Raw genomic sequence first — 20,344 nt, forward strand, 5'->3', positions numbered from 1 at the left:
AATCTAATAAATCTTTGCACCGCCTTACGGTCACTAGGAGTTGGCCAATCAAGAATAGCAGAAACTTTCTTAGAGTCCATAAAAATACCATTAGTAGAGATGACAAAGCCCAAAAATTCTATTTGATCCTTCTCGAATTCACATTTTTCTGCTTTGACTACTAAGTTGTGTGAACGTAGTCGAGAAAAAACCTCGCGCATGTGTCTGCGGTGATCCTCCAACGATGAAGAATAGACTAGAATGTCATCCAAATATGCTACCACAAAGGTATCTAGAATGTCCCGAAAAATATCGTTTATAAAGTGTTGGAAAGTTGCGGGTGCGTTGCACAAGCCAAAAGGCATAACGAGGTATTCGTAGTGTCGATATCGCATGCGAAACGCAGTCTTCCACTCATCTCCTTCCCTTACTCGAATTAGATTGTAGGCTCCTTTGAGGTCAAGTTTAGAAAAAACGGTTGCTGAACGTAATCTCTGGAAAAGTTCATGAATTAAGGGAAGGGGATACCTGTTCTTGATGGTAACTTTATTTAATTCCCGGTAGTCAATACAAGGTCGTAGTGATTGGTCCTTCTTTTCAACAAAAAAAATTCCTGCCCCTGCTGGAGACGTGGAGGACCTGATAAAACCCTTCCTCAAATTTTCGTCAATATAGTCCTGTAGAACCTTGAGTTCGGGTTCAGAGAGAGGGAAAATACGCCCAAAAAGAATCGGTGAACCAGGAAGTAAGTCTATAGGACAATCGTATGCCCGGTGAGGAGGAAGTATATCTGCACGTTTTTCATTGAAGACATCTAAAAATTCATGATACACCCTTGGGACTGAAGAAAGCAGATTTTGACTTTCTTCCGAAACACAGACCAAAGCTTGTTGAGAAGCGGGTAACCCCTTTTTTAAACAGTTCTTAAGACAAAACGACGATGAAAAGGATAGTTTCCCCAAAGCCCAGTCAATAAAAGGATTGTGGATCTTTAACCATGGTAACCCAATAATGATTGGAAACAAGGGTGAAGGAACAACATCAAAACGAATAATTTCATGATGCGACTTATTTATTGATACATTTAAGGGTTCAGTCTCTAAAGAAATGGGTCCAGAACTTAAAGGTGAACCGTCCGCCATTCTGATCATCACCGGCTGAGAGTTTGGACGTAACGGAATATTATGGGTCCGGGCAAATGAAGAATCAAGGAAGAAACTACTAGCCCCAGAGTCAATGATCGCCGCCACTTGCAACTGCTTTCTTCCCCACTGTAACGAAAGCAAAAAGGAAACATGGGCATTCTCAAGATGCAACCGTATTCCCAACCCACACCCTCTGAAGGAAACATTACCATCCGGGCGAAGAGGGCATGTACGTAACAGGTGGTCGGCTGAGCCGCAGTATAAGCAAAGATTCAAGCGTCTCCTCCTCAATCTCTCCTCGGGACTCAGGCTAGGACGGGTCAACCCCAGCTGCATAGGCTCAGGGGTAGAAACAGAAGCAGACGAGGCACCTGGAATGGGCGCTCTAGGAACCACCCAGGAGACTGGAACGGAAGACTTCTCAGTACGTCTCTCCCTCAGACGTCTGTCAATCTGGATGGTAAGATGAATAAGTTCGTCCAAAGGAACTGGAACTCCCACTCTGGCTAATTCATCCTTTAACTGAGTTGACAGCCCAACACGATAATGATGCCTGAGGGCAGACTCATTCCAACTGGTATCAACAGCCCACCTCCGAAATTCCGCAGCGTAATCTTCGACAGGGCGCTTCCCTTGTGTAAGGGCGTGCAATGCTGCTTCTGCAGTTTCCGGGCGTTGCGGATCATCATATAAGGATGCCATAGCTGCAAAGAAGGTCTCGACATCCTTCAGAAGGGGGCTATTTAGCTCCAAAAGGCGGTGAGCCCAGGTTTGAGGTTCTCCTTGAAGAAAAGAAATAACTGTTCCCACTTTAACTTTTTCACCAGCATAAGTCTTGGGTTTCATAGAGAACAATAACCTACAACTGTTCCAAAAGGACCGAAACTGCTTGCGATCCCCGCCAAACTTTTCCGGTAAATGGATCTTTGGTTCCAGACGCCCAGAAGCAGAAGAGGAGTCGGCGTCATCAGCAGGGAGTTCCGTCAAACGAGCTTGAATACTTTGGTAACCACCTTGCAAGTCTTGGACAGCTCGCGTTAGGGCCGCCATTTGCTGGGATAAAGTCTCTAGAATACTTGCTTCCTCAGACGGTTCCTGTTGATATGGCTCGGACATACTGTCAGACTTACCGACCCGGGAGGAACCGTTGATGTAGAAGAAGACAACCCTTACAGCCCCCTCACAAGTACAACCCCCAATTAGGCACGGAGGGAGGCTAGTGAAGGTGAGGTATGGAAGCCTGAGAACTGGATACTTTGATCTGTAGGGAAACTTCAGGTGCTGGGTAACGTGACTGCAGGGAGCACAGAGAAATACGAGATTAGTAGTGTAACAGCGAGGAGCAGGAATCTGTAGTCACAGAAGAGAAGTTCTCAGCAAGCACCTTAGCGTCAGCCGTAACAGGTCTTGGCGAAGCGTCCAGCAGAAAAGGTGTGAGACTTCAGTGAAGACGTTAGGTCACGTAACCACACGACGCTGAGAGATCAGAAAGATGTTCCAGTAGGCAAATTGGAGAACTCAAGGCTGGATACCCAGGGGTTAAACTTGAAGCGTGGTCGATCGGGCGAACAAGGTTGGCAACGGTAAATCAAGTCCATGCAAAAGTGCCAAGGGTTAATGTAGTAGGGTAGTCAGATAACAGGCAGGGTCGGCAACAATAAATCAGTCCAAACGAAGTACAAGGGGTTAATTCAGCGGAGTAATCAAACAGCAGGCAAGGTCGGCAACAATAAATCAATCCAAGCAAGGTACAAGGGGTTAATGCAGCAGAAAGGTCGAGATACAGAAGCAGAGTCAAAGCCAAGTTCAAAATAGAATTCAATAGTCACTTACTCAGAGTGTAGCTAGGAAACTACGATGTCCGAGCACCTGAGAGTCCTCTGCGCTGGGCTAAATGGTGTAGCCTGCATCATCCTGCTGCGCCGCCTGAATCCCTGGAGCCGGCACCGCGACGCCCTGTGATGACATCACTGAGACGCACCGTGCTGCTGCTGGAACGCACAGACGCGCTGGAACGCAGAAGGTGCGCTGGAGCGCACAGGACGCGCTGCTCGTCTAAGGTAAGTACCTGACATGGGCTGAGCGCAGATTCCCCCATAGTTTATAGATATCACATTGTGTTGTGACTGGTAATGGGATTTATATGGAGGAACATCTGTGCTGTGTGACTTTGAGTATAATGGCCTCATTATACAATATACTATTTGTGTAGGGACTAAATTTTATTAAAAGATGTGTAAGGAGGCCCTTGAGCAGGCTGGGGCCTTACAAACCTTGTGGGCTGCATTTGACCTATGGGTCTCCAGTTGGACAGTTGTAAATTATTTGTGTATATATATTAATTATTATATTGGTACTCTGTGGTTTACAAGACATAAACAGGGTTATAGCTATAATAAAAATAGATTTTAAAAATAAATACTTAAACACTTAGGGGCCTATTTATTTAATTATTTTTTTCTGGTCAAGTTTTTAAGGGATAACATTTGAATAACTAGAGGGGAACTCGATTTTTTTATTATTGCTTTAGTATCAATATAGATTTATGTAAGCTCATTTAACATCAAGTAAAAAGTACAAGAAAATGTTTTAAAAAACCCAGCTTTTTAACTAGGACCCTATGTAAACTATTAAATAAAATGGAATTCCGATTATCGATCCTACAGATATATTTCTGTCTGTAATTGATTGATTTTTTGTAGCCCCTTCTCTGCTTTTTGGCTCAATTGTAGTATCTGCTCTTATCATTTGAAGTAATGTACCAGCCCCTTCTGGCTGAGCAGAGAAACACTTCTGGCCAATAGGCAGACAGTGTTGAAACCCAAGATTACTGCGTCCCAGACTTTGCACATCTGAGGTGCCTGACCTTCACAGTTAGGGTGGTGGCCCACAATGATCAACAGGCACTTTACAATGATTTTGGTATTTCTATGCTGCACTGTCCTCTAAGCCATGGCCTTCTGACTGCAGCTACAGCATTTATAAAATATTGTGGCCGGGGCTGTTTTTTTTATTATCTTGTATTTATTTCTTTTACATTTTATTTTTTCATTCCAATTTTATTTTGTCTTTTTCACTTGAATTGACAAGTGCTATAGACTCATATGGGTCACAGCCTTGATGATTAAGTGGGATAATTTGTGAACCTTTGGGTTTGAAGATTGTCCTAATCCTTAACCTTATGGCTGGAGGGTTTTAGATACAGGGGCCCCTCACCCTTGCAGAGAAAGACCCTTGCACCTATAGGCCTTCTGGCTAAGGGATCATATCTTTTTAAGTCCTCAAGGAATCTTCCTCTTAAGTGGCTGGGCTGGAAGTAGGGGGTGCGAGCAGGCAGGCTGCTTGTCGGGGAGGGCCCAGGTAAGCATAGATGTTTGTGCCTGGCCCCCTCCAATTTTTTTGTGGGGAGGGGGACCAGCATCCTGTAGTTACACCACTGCTTATTATGTCAAAGACAGGGTAACTAAAAGTTACAGTTACAGTTGCAAACTCTAAAATTAATAGCATAGCCAGCATTAGATGTATTTAAATAATGTAATTAAACTCTGAAATGTCATAATTTAACTTTTAGGAGGAAATTCCATTTTGGGAGGAAGTTATTAAAAGTTACTTGGAGCCACTCAATGAAGACAAACAAAAGAAGGATGAAATTGAGAGAGACCTAAAATCACTGAGATGCAAAGTAAGATAATTACCAAAATGCAATGTGTATTTAATGTTGCATGTGCACTGATTGATTATGCCCCACCATTATGACCACTGTCCTGGTGGGACCTGGGCAAATGACCCCTTTGCCCATTTATTAAAGGGACTGTTTCTGTGATATTATTCTATCTGCATTTTAAAAGGTCTCTTAATATTCCATACTTTGTCATAAGATGTTATTTTGCAATCATAATTTTATTTCACCTCACCTTCCATCACACACCAGCTCCACCTATTAATATTCTTGTCACTCATCACATTGTTTTTGTCAGTATTCTACATCCGGACCTTTGCTACCTGCCTGGATCCTGAAACAGCTTTCTTGTTCCTTATGCTGAAATACCTTTCTGCCATTCATTGTCACCTCATCTTGCTCTTGGTTTAGTATAAAAATGACTGATTCAATTTGCAACTTGTTCAATTAGGAAGTATAGCATTTATCCAAGACCTTTGATTGAAGGAACAGTAACATCAAAAAGTAATAAAAATATAATGCAGTGTTGCCCTGCACTGGTAAAATTGCTGTGTTTGCTTCAGAAACACTACATTTCCTTATATAAATAAGCTGCTGTGTAGCAATGGGGGGCAGTTATTCAAAGTAGAAAAGGCTCATGTTACACAGCAGATAGCATATAAGCTCCGCAGAAAATGATGGTGTTATCCACTATTTAACCTGTGCCATATAGCCTTTTTTCAATTTCCGCCATTGCAAAACAGCAGCTTGTTTATATGAACTATAGTAGTGTTCGTGAAGCAAACAGATCAGTTTTACCAGTGCAGGGCAACAGTACATGATTCATTTACATTATTTTAAAACACTTACATTTTTTGATGTTACTGTTCCTTTAAAATCCGGACAAACTATTTTTCTTTAGACAATGCCAACTCTCACTTGGACCATATCAAACCACAGCTGTTAAAATCTGCAACTTTCCTGTTTAGATCTGATTCCGTGTCTAGAGAAGGCTTATAAGGATTCCATATCTATCTATCTATCTATCTATCTATCTATCTATCTATCTATACAAATACAAGAGGTCCTCTGCTCTCAACCAATTATCAGTATATTAAGGACATTGAAACATTTTGTGCCTTAAGCTACTTACTAAAAACGCCTTACCCTTTAAACAAAACAGGGATTGTTTGTCCATATATTGCTGGCCAACTACGTCAAAGTCATCCTCAGTATTACTTACAACTTAGTCCCTTTGTAAAATGTATAATAAAGCAATAGAATTCTTAATGAGTCAGATGCAAGTTTAGTATAGGACTGGCCATCCTGGAGATGACTTTGACATATAATATATAGTGGATAATGTACCCCCTACTGTAATTTATAAAGATATTATGTTACCGAGGAGTTATGTGACCATATAAAAGCACGAGGCCGAAGGCCGAGTGCTTTTATACAAGTCACATAACTCCGAGGTGACTTCTAATATCTTTATAAATTATAGCAGGGGGTACATTATGTATTATAATCTACATTTTCTAGGTGCAGTGTCTTGATTCCTAAAGATGTCTGGCTTTGCTTTATGAACTACAAAATTAGTCTGTTTTGCTTCTGTCCCACTTGCTGTTCTACAGTACCTGTAGTTGAATTCCTAGTTTTGTTCTACCCTTGCCTTCTTGCCTGCCATGGGTAACATCATAGGAGAAAGGCCAGGGAAGGAGGGAGATTGAAGGTGGGAGAGAGAGAGGTTATGCAAAAACTGGGAGGGTCGGTGGAAAGAAGGGGGGGCAAGAACAGAGACAGACCATGTGAGGGGAGGGAGATCGGAGAGGGTTCCTAGACAAAGTGAAAAATGGAGAGGCAGGTAGTGAAACTTGAGACAGGGGGTGTGAGAGAGATAATATGAAGAGGAAAGGGAGAGCAGTAAGGCATCATAGGATGAGGGAGCAGACGTGGATGTGCAGGGGGGAGCGAGAAATGAGACCGAAGCAATAAGGGGCAGTATCCGAGGAGTGAGAAAGTTTCCATTCTTAGGGGATAGAGGGCTGAGTTTTGTTCGCTTCTGTGAGACCCCCTCAATTCCAGCCTATCCCTCCTGTGCCCAGGAATAACCTCAGCGCTGATCATTCCCACGCTTACTTGTCTTTTAGAGCACAAGCCTTTCTGCTGCTGTTTCCCTTCCCTGCCTGCGTTGCCATTTGTTTCCTATTAGATTTATTTGGCTGAATGCAAAGTCCATTGGCTGCCGATATATATATATATATACAGTATATCCCCCTCCATGCATTAGAAACAGCAACAACAGCAGCAGGGCTACTTGGCAGCCCGAGCACTGTGTTAGGCTGCAGCAGTCACTCAGCACTAAACAAGCAGCGCTGCTCCTAACAGGAGGGGGGAGGGTGATTAACGCCATATTAGGTCAAAACCGCACCTCCTTAGATGTCTCCGACTGACAGTGCTGCTCCCCTGGCTGGGCTTGGAGGTTTGGCTCTCGTGAAAGGAGGAGCGCTCCGTGCTGCGTGTGCTGCGTAAGTAACATTTAATCCTGGCAGTCAGATGGGAGGGGGGAAAGAGCGGAGGAAGCGCTGCAGGGAGACGGAAGTGCTGACTCAAAGAAACGGCGCGTTCTGACGTCAGAACGCGCTGTTTATTAGGATATAATTTACAGTCTGGTCCCATAGGGAAAGGACCAGACTGTAGATTATATATTGATAATGGGTTGTTGTTAAAAATTACTGGTGAGCACAACTTCACAACTTTCCCTTGTTTGTTATAAAAATATATATATATATATATATATATATATATATATATATATATATATATATATATATATATATATATAGACCAGTTTCTTTTTAATGTAAACAATAAAAGATGAAATTTTAATACTATTTCAAATCCCAGTGTGCACCTTTACTTTTTATATATCTCGATCTCGATATAGATCTTTTATATATCTCGATCTAGATCTTTTATATATCTCGATATAGATCTTTTATATAACCCGATATAGATCTTTTATATATCTCGATCTCGATCTCATATATCTCGATCTCGATATAGATAGATATATATATATATAGATATATATATTGATAATGCATTATCCATTACGTCCACTCTCAACTTCTTTAGCTTCTAGATGATCCTTAGAAAATAAACACAGAATAAAAACAAGCCTAATGGAGAGCCGTGCTAACTGTATGACATGTATTTATACATTGTGTTTATCTGACATTTACATTTCCTATTTCATTATTATTTTTACCAGGTTACATTTGTTTTCTTCATGATTAATTTGCTATGGATTGTTGCAACATTTTTCCTTCAACTTATTGGATCTAGTATTAGCATACGGATCCCTAAAGTTTATAACAATGGGACTATTTCAACCACTGAATTCTTCATGGTGGAACCAATCGGATTAATGTTTTTGCTGTCATTTGCCTTCTTGCTTATACTACAGTTTATGGGACTTATGTACCACAGGTAAGGTATACAAGTTTTTACGGTTCGTAGTAGTATCCAGGCAAAAAGTTTAGAGCAGGCGGCAAAAAGCGAAATCAGGAGTCAAAGCAAGGTAATCCAGGAATCAATAAATAAAGGATTACAGCATGCCCAGTAATATGCAGGAGCTGAACCTATATTTAGGAATTGAACCCGGGTCTCGTGCATTTTGAATTTTCACACAGAGAAGTTTAGCGATGACATCATGGACCCCACCATCTTGGATCAGTAGCGGAGCACTATGCAAGTGCAAGAGTTATTATTGCAGTCCTAAAGAGAACATCCACTTGCTTCCAATTAAAAATAAATATTTACAGGAAAAACAGAGCACTCAACATTATAAAACAAAGGATTTATCATCATATAGCTCTCAAAAATGTAACCCAACACATTTTGGCTAACCTCAACATTTTGTGGTCTTTGTGAGGGTACAAATAAAGGCCCGTATTTATTTAAAACAGGTTATTTATTTAAAAAGGTATTTATTTAAAACAGGTTAACACAATGTTTGTTTAGTCTTGCCTCCTAAGGAATACATCTAAATGCATCTACAGTATATGTGAGCTGCTGTATACTTTATACTTGCCTTTGTGAACCCAATTGTGCTCTATAAATTTAAATATTATGGCAGCTAATAACTATTTAGCTGTCTGTGCAAACAGTTGAATGACTTATTTGAATTATGATTGATTTTTAATTGTGCAGGATATACACCCTGGTTCACTTCATTGCCTACACAGGAACAGAGCAGGTAAAACACAAGGTGAGTCTATCTATCTATCTATCTATCTATCTATCTATCTATCGCCTGTGGGAGCAGTACTCATGAATGACCCCTTTGGTACTTGGGCACTGGGAAGAAACAATTGTATATGGCACAGCCCTGGAACCCTACAAGAATAAAGTTTTAAAGTGGATTCGCTAAATAGACGATATCCTGATTCTATGGGCAGGCACTAGACAGGAAGCACTGGAATTCATTGATAAGCTGAATAATAACAATCTCAACATTAAACTGACGGTTAACATATCTGACAACTCAGTTTAATTTCTCGATTTATCCATCCTAAAAAATGAAGGCAAACTGTGACATCCAACTATAGAAAAGAGACAGCCACCAACTCCTTATTAAGCTATTCTAGCCATCATCCTCATGCAGTCAAGCGATCACTCCCAATTGGTGAATTTCTTAGATTAAAAAGTAATTGCTCCACCCACAAATTATTTAAAGAACAAGCTGGCCTTTTAAAAAATCTGACTCAAACAAAGAGGCTATTCTGGTAAAATGATTAAAAAGGCATACCACAGAGGCCTTATTACTGAAAGGGAACAATTGCTCTCCCCTAGATCAAATCCCAGGAAGATACTACAGTGATGTTCATTACAACCTACAATACAAACAGCAAACAAATCCACAATATTATCAATAAACATTGGTCAGTACTGAAAGAGGATGCAACTTTAGATTCCATTCTACAAGATAGAGTATCAATATGCTATAAACGCAGTCCAAATCTAAAAGATTTGTTATCCAGAAGCCACTACCAAAACCCAAGCAAACCCAAGAATATCAAGGGCTGCTTTTCCTGTGGCAATTGCCATGTTTGTGATAAAATGAAGCAAATGTGAACCTTCACTGACAGATTTTACAAAAATCATCAGGTTAATGACTACATTAATTGCAGGACGAAGGGAGTCATTTATGTGTTGGACTGCCCTTGTCAGAAAAAATATGTAGGAATGACGACACAAATGCTCAAAACAAGAATACAACAACACTGCAGTTCGATTAGAAATGCGGATAAGATCAAAAATACGGATAATACGCTATCCACAGTTGCTAGTCACTTCAAACAATGCCATAACATGAATCCGGGCAATTTAAAATTGTGGGCCATTGAAAAAAATTAACCTGGGAATAAGAGGGGGCAACCTGGAGCAAGAACTACTGAAAAGGGAGAACTATTGGATTTTCAAATTAAACACAGAGAGGGATTAATGAAAATATCTTATTTAATGCGTTCATTTAAAATAACATGGAAAAATAAATTTTAACAGCCATATGGTATACAACATTTCTGATCTTTCAATTCTCAACGAAATAACATAAACAAAGGTGATTTTCCCTTTACTTAATAGACCAGTCTATATAGAACTGAACAGGGAGTCTCCCCTTATGAGCATTGTAGTCATCACAGGTTCATGACAAATCATAGGAGGAGCCTGGGGTTCTATACAGTGACATGATGCGCTGGTGGACGTTGCGTAATTACGCCAGCATCTAAACGTCCAGCGCTACTCTGCGAATAGATGCTACGCAATGACATCAGCATAAATGTGTAATTGTCGCAAGATTTTTAAGACATGAAAGTTTTTAAAAGTGTGACTCTTAATGAGAAAATTCAGATTTGCCTCGCTAAAGCCAAAGGCAAAATGCGCGTTGGCAAACATCTAGAATTTTAGCATCAGGATTGGATTCCTAACATTGCTTTTATAACCTATTTAACTTTAAGAGATTTTAACCTGATTTTACCGCATTTGTACTTTTATCTCTTTTATTGTATGGCTCTGGTGGATTTGTGGTTTTATAGGGAAGTTCAGTTTTCCTGTTAAGATATCAAGGTAAACCTGAGACCTACTTTCTCCCCATGTGGGGTCCCAGGGCCTAGAAAAACCAGACAGCAGTTTCTTGGGTCTTCTCCACCTCTTCTCTATTTTCAATTTCTTACTTTTTCTTTCTTACTTCTCAAATGCAGATTTGGGTTTAATTCACTTCCTATATGAGACAGCTTTGACTGTCTTTTACAAAACCAATATTAATTAATTGTCTCTGCACAAGGGCAATCTGTGATTGCATCTAAATTGTGGCACTAGCACTTTATAAGTATTTACTCTATGATGGTTGAATCGTGTTTTATATAGTTGAATTTAATTTAAAAATTGTCTTATAGAACGAATTAGCACACAGCACTTTTAATGCTTTATAAGCAATTATTTAATGATTTAAGCACATAGATATCACCTTTTAATCCAGTATTTACTGGTACCACATTTAATATCTAACCCATTGAATTATTGTCTTAAGCACTTGTCTAATTCCTAATTGGTTTGGTGTTATGTTGCCCATGTAAGATTGTGTTTGTGGGTGGGCAACAAAAAGCACAAAAAAACACCTTTAAATAGTATTCTAATTTATGCATCCCTGTTGGTGCACCAGCGCACTTGCAAATATATAGGAATTACAATGCACATTTTTGTACCTATATAGTGTAAAGATTCAACAACCATAGCAAAAAGTTGCGCTAACCACTAAATTTTAAACCATTAGGCAGGGGCAATGAGGGTGTGGCCAAATCAATAAATTCAGCCAATAAATATGGCAATAATTTGGGAGTTTTAACCTTGAAAGGAAGCTGCATGTAAAAAATATGCAATGAAGCAGTAGAATTAGATGAAAGTAAGTGTAGGACTGGCGAGACAAAATTTTGAATCTTTAAGTCCTGTATCTATTGATAATGGGTGAGTGCAGAGGACCACTTTCTTTGTCTGTAAAAATATATCAGCCCCCATTATTCCAAAATCTTCTTTGGCGATTGTCTTGAACCCATTGAAATCACCCCATGTATGTTCTTTTCTTACAAAATCTATGTCATTATTAGTCCCGTTAAATAACTTTCTGTTTATGTGATGACACTATAATTGTATCTCTGGAAATAATGTTCCCCATAACCAACTAATTTTCACTTTCCATGTACAGGTACCTGCAAGTCAAAGCAAAATTAAAAGTACAACAACAGACTTCAACATTTATGAAAACCCTGCTGCAATAAGAGAAGTTGACTCTGAAAATGTTTATCATGTATGACCGTTGTAGATCTGAATTATTTAATTAAAGGAAAAAAGGAAGATTATTTCATACTTACCGAGATCTTCCTTTCTTAGACGTACTCCATGTCAGTACGTTACGGGATAGCCCCTCCTCCCTGCTCCAATTAGAAGGAACCTCCCCAAGCCTTTAAAAGGCCAACCACACCCACCTACCGGCGTCTTTGTAACAAGCTCTTAAATTACCGGAAAAGAAAGGGCGGGTGTACTGACATGGAGTACGTCTAGGAAAGGAAGATCTCGGTAAGTATGAAATAATCTTCCTTTTTCCCTAGACGTACTCCATGTCAGTACGTTACGGGACATAGCAAGTTAACGTTATCCCATGGGAGGGAATATGCTTTAAGAAGAAACTGTAATAAGGAAAGGAGTATCTCTGACTAGATAGTCCACCATCATGCAAACTCCTTACCTTAATATAGAGAGTCCAGGTGAAAACCCCAGAATAAGTTCACCAGGCTAAGAATAGAGCTATAGTATAGCATATACTATAGAGAAAGAGAGAGAGAGATGTTAGCCCACTGAGAGTGAGGAACAAGTTAGCTCACTAACCACCACTTCACCCTCCAGAAGAGAGAGAGAGAGAGAGAGAGAGAGAGAGAGAGAGAGAGAGAGAGAGAGAGAGAGAGAGAGAGAGAGAGAGAGAGAGAGAGAGAGAGAGAGAGAGAGAGAGAGAGAGAGAGAGAGAGAGGAAGACAGTCCTGTAAAAGGCGAATTCAGAAAGCTGAAATACTTACTCTCCTACTCACCAAATAGCATTCATCACATGTATGCCTAAATTCAGTGCAAATTGCAAGGTACCTGTAAGAAACACTTGGTAGGAGTAAGAACCCAAAACAGACACAATATAGAAATGATCTACTTAGGATATATCCATAAATGTAGGATATCCAATGAACCCTGAGGTACCCAAGGCCAGTACCATAAATATCTTCATATCAGAATGCATGTTAGTCAGGATTGTTCTAACCGAAAGCAGATCCTAAAGATCGGAGACAAGGGCACCTGAGAAAATAATTGGGATTAGAATTCCTTACCCTGTGTAAGGTCCTGTGATGAGGCAGACTCAATTAACTGTAAAGAGTTGAGCAACTCCAGTACCTAAGAAAGAGCCCCTGTTGGTTGACCCAACCTAGTACTCTGAGAGGTATAACTGAATACCCCTAAGGTTACAGATCCCAATAACCACAGTGCAACTAAAGGACTAATTCCAAGATTTATGGAGGCAGATTATATGCCCTGGATAAATGTTTCTAGTCACCCACAAACCTGTGTTCTCTCTACCCATAAGGGACCCACTTATATGTGGAATCAACTATACTACATATTTAATCGTTGAGGCTGACCTTGGAACTGGAGGGACGCTATGGATGTTCCAGTAAGTGTCAGAAGGGCCTCTGATCTACTAGAGTCATGCTGGGTCATATGTATCAGGAGTGGCGCAGGAATGTGAATCCGAGAACAAACCAGGATAATAGGAGTGTTGTATCTGGAAGTTACCTGGACATTGAGCTCTGTGCGAATGTTTCAGACACAATTTTCAGCAGGTGTAAATGTAATCCCCCTAGCATAGGGAATAATGTGACAGACATGGTCAAAACAGACAAAAAAAAAAAAATACTTCCAAGCATCCCATTTGAAGCTAGACAAACCTGTATGACAGATACATAAAATATCCTTAATTCATTCTCAATGAAATTAATGACTAGAAGTGGTAAGAGATTACACTCTACTGTAATGACTGCAACCGTCCCACTTAAGGGAAGACTATGATCCTGCTCAGAAGAGCCAAGTACATTTTCGGCCGAAACAATAGGACAAGTAGCAACTGCAGTATGTAACTAAGGAGGAAAGATCCAAAACTGCTGGTGTTCCAAGAGGGCACAGACATAGAGAGGGAAAATAATTAATGCTCCTAGGACGCCTCCATCTGCTGTCCAATCAGTTACCTATCTGGTGTGGAAGAACAGCCAGCCCTGTATTCTAAAAGACCACTAACTAGGGGATTGAGAAATTGAAGAAAAAAAATAAATAAATGGGCCCAAAATAAGTGCCTTCTGGACACAGAGCCTTAAGTCACAAAGCCGTTTTGATGATAGTATAAGGTAGCATAAGCAAAATATCCCTATCCTGGGCCAGACTTGAACAGAGGTCATCTCTATGGACTAACAAGACACTTTGAGGACTCCTATAGCCTGAAAACCCTTGGTTTGAAATATATACCTTATGCAAATTCCCAGTGGCCTGATATGTATGTGTACCCTGTCTCTATAGACACCCTGTATTGGCAGATAAAATGTCCCATCTATCCTGACATTAAGAATATCAGTAGAAATAGTATAGGAATAACACTGGGTAGTGGCTCCCCTCTCTAATTTGTAGGAGGCACTAAGGAGTCACCCTAGAAAATGGTAGAAATACATCTGGGGATCCTTCAGCCAAGCATAGAGAACTGTATACCTTGTTCTTCCTTAAACCTATGAATATGGAATTTCCACAGGTTGCACCCCTAGAAACTAGCCAGATGTCCTGGCTGCTATAGTGAAATTTATAGATGAAGAGTTCAAGTACTGATTGTTCCAGGAATCTTAAAAAATACTATATGTTGCATAAAAATATAGGTTTATTGAGCCAACGTTTCTGGTTCCAAAAAATAACCCATCCCAAGGACACAAATCATATATAGATATCTGTGCAAACATATATACACACTCATATACATGCCTTAGTATTAAAATATATGCACCTGCCTATGGCCCTCTTATAGATGCAAACATATATGTTGCTTGGTAGACCAGTTGTATTATGGAGTTTATCCATTAATTGAGCATTTGTTCTGAAGGCAGTAGAATCCCCCTGCAGGATGTGGGCCATGGTGCAAGCATATATTAAAATATGTGATAATAATATGTACCTCGGTCAGAGTCCTAAGCTCCTGGTAGAGCACAGTACCCGACCCCAGAGCTCGAGCTGCGTGGGTAGTAATAAACTGCACAATTGACTGGGCAAAGCAATTATCTGGTCCTCCATTCGTTCAGGCAGTGATCGGTGATACAAGGCTGCTGAATCTGGAAAAATGTACATTCAATGGTCCCAAAAGTAGTACATACCTGTGGTTATTGTTAACCCAGCAATCCTTATGACAGACAGGCTTCAGAACTCCTGTAGTGTTTATCAAGACAAAGTTAAGCTTACCTGCCATCGGGAAAAAATATTGCCTAGTGTCTAATTTATTAAGCCATATCTTATCCCAGGAGCAATGCCATGGAATGAAAAGACATTCATATGTAGGTATTCCTATCAGTAGTCATCTGGATTAAACCTGAATGTACCCCAGAAACAATTACAACCCCATGTAATGCATAGTTTAGGTTAGCTGCAGTCAGAGCAAACCTATATCCGACCTTCATAGCCACCCAGTCCAGTGATCTACATCTATTAGAGCTACTGGTTCAAGGTGAGCAATAATTAGAGCATATCATACTGCAGAGAATAGGAGCATACCGATATGATCACAGCAACATGTAATACATAAAATATTAGCTACTGCTTAGGGCAAGCGTAAATCTGGTCCTAGCCGTTCCCAGGCCTGTGCTTTACATACCTTAGGGCTACCTATTCCAGGTGAGCCATAGCCAGGGTATATACTGCAGAAGAAAATATAAGCACAGATTCAATCACAGTAACATGAAATACATAGTTTATATTAGCTGCTGCTTAGGGCAAGCATATCTCAGGGCCTAGCAACTCAAAAGGCCTGTGCTCTACATCCATTAGGGCTACTTGTTCCATGAGAGAAATAGCCAACTCATAAACTGCAGAAAACCTGTAGTACATAGTTAGGTTAGCTGCTGCTTATAGCAAGCATGTATCAGGACCTAGCAGCAAGACAGATCTGTGCTCTACATCTCACAGGGCTACGTGTTCTTTGTGAGCAATAGCCAGAGCATAAGCTGTATAACAAAATAGTAGCACAGGTACAATCACAGCAATATGAAATACATAGTTAGATTAGCTGCTGCTTCGAGCAAGCATGTCTCAGGGCCTAGCTGCCAGCCAGACCTGTGCTCTACATCCTGTAGGGTCACGTTTTACCTGTGAGCAATAGCCAGAGCTTAAGCTGTAGAACAAAATAGGAGCACAGGTACAATCACGGAAACATGAGGTCCATAGTTTAGATTAGCTGCTGCATAGAGCAAGCTTATATCAGGCCCTAGCATTCAGCCAGACCTTTGCTCGACCTCTATTATGGCTACCTGTTCTATGTGAGTAATAGCCAAAACATAGAATGCAGAACAAAAATAGTGCAATACATATTATGGATTATCTGATGTTTATAGCAAGTATATATCAGAGCCTAGCAGCCCCCCCAGCCCAGTGATCCATATTCAATAGGGCTACTGGTGTCCTATTTGTAAATGGCTTGTGCTTTCAGGCAGGAAACAATCATAACCAGGCACAGTGCAGATAAGCATATGAATATATAGCATGCAAGCAGTTAGTTAGACTTTAGTACACTGCAGAACAGCATATGGACACACACCTTACCTGCTGCTCATTATGCAAGGCTGGAAGCAGACCCTTTAATGTCACAAATTCCAGGACACTCTTGTTAACGGGAAAACAGGCCTCACAAGTTTACTGACAACAGCAGGACTTACCTGAGGCTGCAGCTTCCTAGCTTGCTGAGTTAGAGAGTGGGCGGGGCCATCTCCACTTGCTTTAGCTGGACCTGATTATACTCAGCTGGTGTCTGCACTCAGTGGGGGGTTGATTATACTCAGCTGGTGTCTGCATAGGCAGGGAAACCAAAGCAACTGCGTAGGTTATACTGAGGCGAATTGGATAATTAGTGTTGGTGCTTCCTGCACAGGCCCAAGTTTGCTATAATATGAAGCCTATAGCTAAACTTTTTTTATATTTTTTATTATTATTTTAACTACCTCCACCTTAGGAAAGTCTGTTGAGGGAGGCAGTTGGCCATGACCTGCCCCCATTAAAACAAAAATAAAACAAAGGTAACAGGGGGCAGTAAGGTTCAGGCCCCTAACTAATTAGCCTAAGTTAACTGCCACCTCCCTCGCCCATTCGTAAAAATGGGGTGTAGGGGCCACATACACCAGTGCCGCCTGAGGCCCTCTGGGCAGGTCGGGAGGGCACACGAATGGGGGGACAAGCACCTGCCACCCAATGCTCTTGATAGCAATACAGGAAGGCAACTGAAATACAGGCAGACAAGGAGTAGCAAACATTGCACCTCAGTGCCTTACCTGATTCAAAAGCTGAAGTTCAGAAGACTCCAGGTCTGAGGTAGTGTGCTGGGGGGAAAAAAGGTCCCATGGACCAAAACAAAAATTTGCTTCTAATGATTGAGGCCTTTGTTCAGAGAACAAAGCCAAGAGCATAAGAGAAGGGAAAAAAAAGACGCCGGTAGGTGGGTGTGGTTGGCCTTTTAAAGGCTTGGGGAGGTTCCTTCTAATTGGAGCAGGGAGGAGGGGCTATCCCGTAACGTACTGACATGGAGTACGTCTAGGGAAACATGAATGTTAGATATTTATACCTCACACCACTTTATATGAAATCCATGTGCATCTGTTTAAATGGGCAGAAAGGGAAAATGGTTATTTAGGAAAATAGTTTTATTTTAGGACAATGTACTTGTTTTTACAGTAGCCTTATAGCAGTGAGTCAATAAAGCTTTTGTGGGGAAACTTTAAAGTAAATGAATATACAAAAAAGACTGCTCAAATCTCTCCTAAAATACAGCAACCTAGAACCAGGTGCTCAATCCTCAGCGTCATCACTGTCTCTGTGCATAAAAATTTTTAAAAGAAATGGACGGCAAACCGGTTAAAAATGTATTTAAGTTATATATAGGAAAACCTAAGGTGTTTAGGGAACAACTCCCTTAATCATAGGCTTCTATCTGAAGGGTGTTGCAATAAATTTTTAACCAGACTGCTGTCCATTTTTCATTTTTTTATGAACTTTAAAGCGGACCTGTTATCCAAGCATTTAAAGGCTGTATAATAAAAGTCAAATTAAACATTTTTTCATAAAAGCATAGCTGTCAATCAAATATAGCCTGTATTAGGCATATAGGCTGGCAGGCAATTACTTTCAGTTTCCATTCAGCACTTACTAAATGTCACTGCACTCCCCACATTCCCCCTCTCTATTTACTATTTAATTGTTTAACCAGTGCATGGGAATGGACATCAGGTCCCCCGTTCTTGTGCACAAACAAGATTCTGAGATGATGCAAGGCTTGCCTTAATAATAGTGTCCACAAAATCGCTCCTGCCTGCTTGCTATAATTAAGAATTCCCAGACCGAAGAAAACAATATTCTAATAATTTATAGATTAAATTAAATGTTATTTTGCTTGACTAACATGATAAAATAGGATTTTTAATATTTTTAAGGTGACAGGTCACTGCTCCCATCAAAATATTGTCTTCTTCTAATATAAATATATTTTCAAACATTTAGGGGCAGATTTATCAAGGGTCAATTTTTGAAGTAAAAAATATGAATATCGTATTCGAAATTTTTCCATTGAATTTTGGTATTCTGCGGTCAAAGTAAGATTATTCAATCGAACGATTAAATCCTTATCGTACGAACAAGTGATTTTACTTCGAAAAACTTAGAAAAATGCTGTAGAAGGTCCCCATAGGCTAAAATAGCACTTTGGCAGGTTTAATTTGGCGAAGTATTGAAGTCAAAGTTTTTTTTAAAGAGACAGTACTTTGATTATTGAATGGTCGAATATTCAAACTATTTTACTTCAAATCCAATTCGAAGTAAATTTGAAGTCGTAGTATCCTATTCGATGGTCGAAGTATCCAAAAAATTACTTTGAATTTCGAATTTTTTTACTTCGAAAATTCCCTCAAATTCACTTCGACCCTTGATAAATCTGCCCCTAAATGTTTGTGAACTTATAAAAGCATTTACATCCTATATAGCTAATGTTTCCTTTAAAATATACAGTGTATTTTGCATCAAAAATATGTATTTAAAATAAAAGAGGGGTTTACTGAAATGATATGACTTGCTCATGTATACAATTAATATGGCTAGTTTACAATTAAACTGAGTGCACTATTACATTAAAGTATTTTGGTGGCTTTTCATTTTACTGTTCATTTAAGAAAACAATTGCAAACATTTTAAATATTAGAGGGCACATTTACCTAGGGTTAAATATCGAGGGTTAATTAACCCTCGATATTCGACCTTCGAAGTAAAATCCTTCGACTTCGAATATCGTATTCCTACGATTGAAGGAATAATCGAACGATTCAAAGGATTTTAATTCAGCGATCGAAGGATATTCCTTCGATCAGGAAATTGTTAGGAAGCCTATGGGGACCTTCCCCATAGGCCAACATTGGCCTCGGTAGGTTTTAGGTGGCGAACTAGGGGGTCGAAGAAATTTTTAAAGAGACAGTACTTCGACTATCGTTCGATTCGAAGTCGAAGGTCGTAGTCGAAGTAGCCCATTCGATGGTCGAAGTAGCCATATTCGGCCATTCGAAATTCGAACTATTTTTCCTCTATTCCTTCACTCGAACTAAGTAAATGGGCCCCTTAAAGTTGTGCAATAGTATACAATTATTTTCTTATAATCTTTGCATCATATTAATTAACTTGGGAGTAGAGTCTAGTAAACATTAATACTAGCATGCTGGAAACCTCTAGTGACCAAACAGAGGTACAACCATATATACTTAAATAATTTTCCAGAACATGCTTATGAGTAAAAAAAGTTAAGTTTATTACATCAGTTAGTTAAAAAACAATTAGAAAAATCCCCTTATATTGCCTAACGCGTTTCATGCTTACCTAGCACTTAGTCAAAGGCAAAAGATTTTGCCTATGACTAAGTGCTAGTAAGCATGAAACCCGTTAGGCGTTATAAGTGGTGTTTTTTAACTAACTGATGTAATACGGTAAGCTTAACTTTTTTTACTAATAAGCATGTTCTGGAAAATTATTTAAGTATATAAAGCTTTGCATCATGCCTAAATCTTGTTCATGTGCCAAAATGGGAAATCTGATGCCCATGCCTATGCACTGGCTACAAAATGACATGGTGAGGACAGAGGGGAATGTGAGGCGTGCAGAATGGAAAGTGGAAGTAATTGCCTGTCCTGTCTAT

At 39.9% G+C, this 20,344-nt stretch overlaps 1 protein-coding gene across 1 annotated transcript in view; it reads left to right on the forward strand.

The window, feature by feature from the left end:
* LOC108716131 (chitin synthase chs-2) overlaps positions 1-12,267 on the forward strand; it is a 30,646-nt gene extending 18,379 nt beyond the window's left edge. Inside the window, exons 13-16 of the mRNA XM_041562786.1 lie at positions 4,696-4,806; positions 8,057-8,274; positions 8,998-9,055; positions 12,050-12,267. Of these exons, the coding sequence (XP_041418720.1) occupies positions 4,696-4,806; positions 8,057-8,274; positions 8,998-9,055; positions 12,050-12,157 (495 nt within the window). The 3' untranslated portion in view covers positions 12,158-12,267. The remainder of the gene's footprint in view (positions 1-4,695; positions 4,807-8,056; positions 8,275-8,997; positions 9,056-12,049) is intronic.
* Positions 12,268-20,344: the final 8,077 nt, after the last annotated feature.

The sequence above is a fragment of the Xenopus laevis genome, chromosome 5L (assembly GCF_017654675.1).
Source record: "Xenopus laevis strain J_2021 chromosome 5L, Xenopus_laevis_v10.1, whole genome shotgun sequence".
Lineage (NCBI taxonomy): Eukaryota > Metazoa > Chordata > Amphibia > Anura > Pipidae > Xenopus > Xenopus laevis.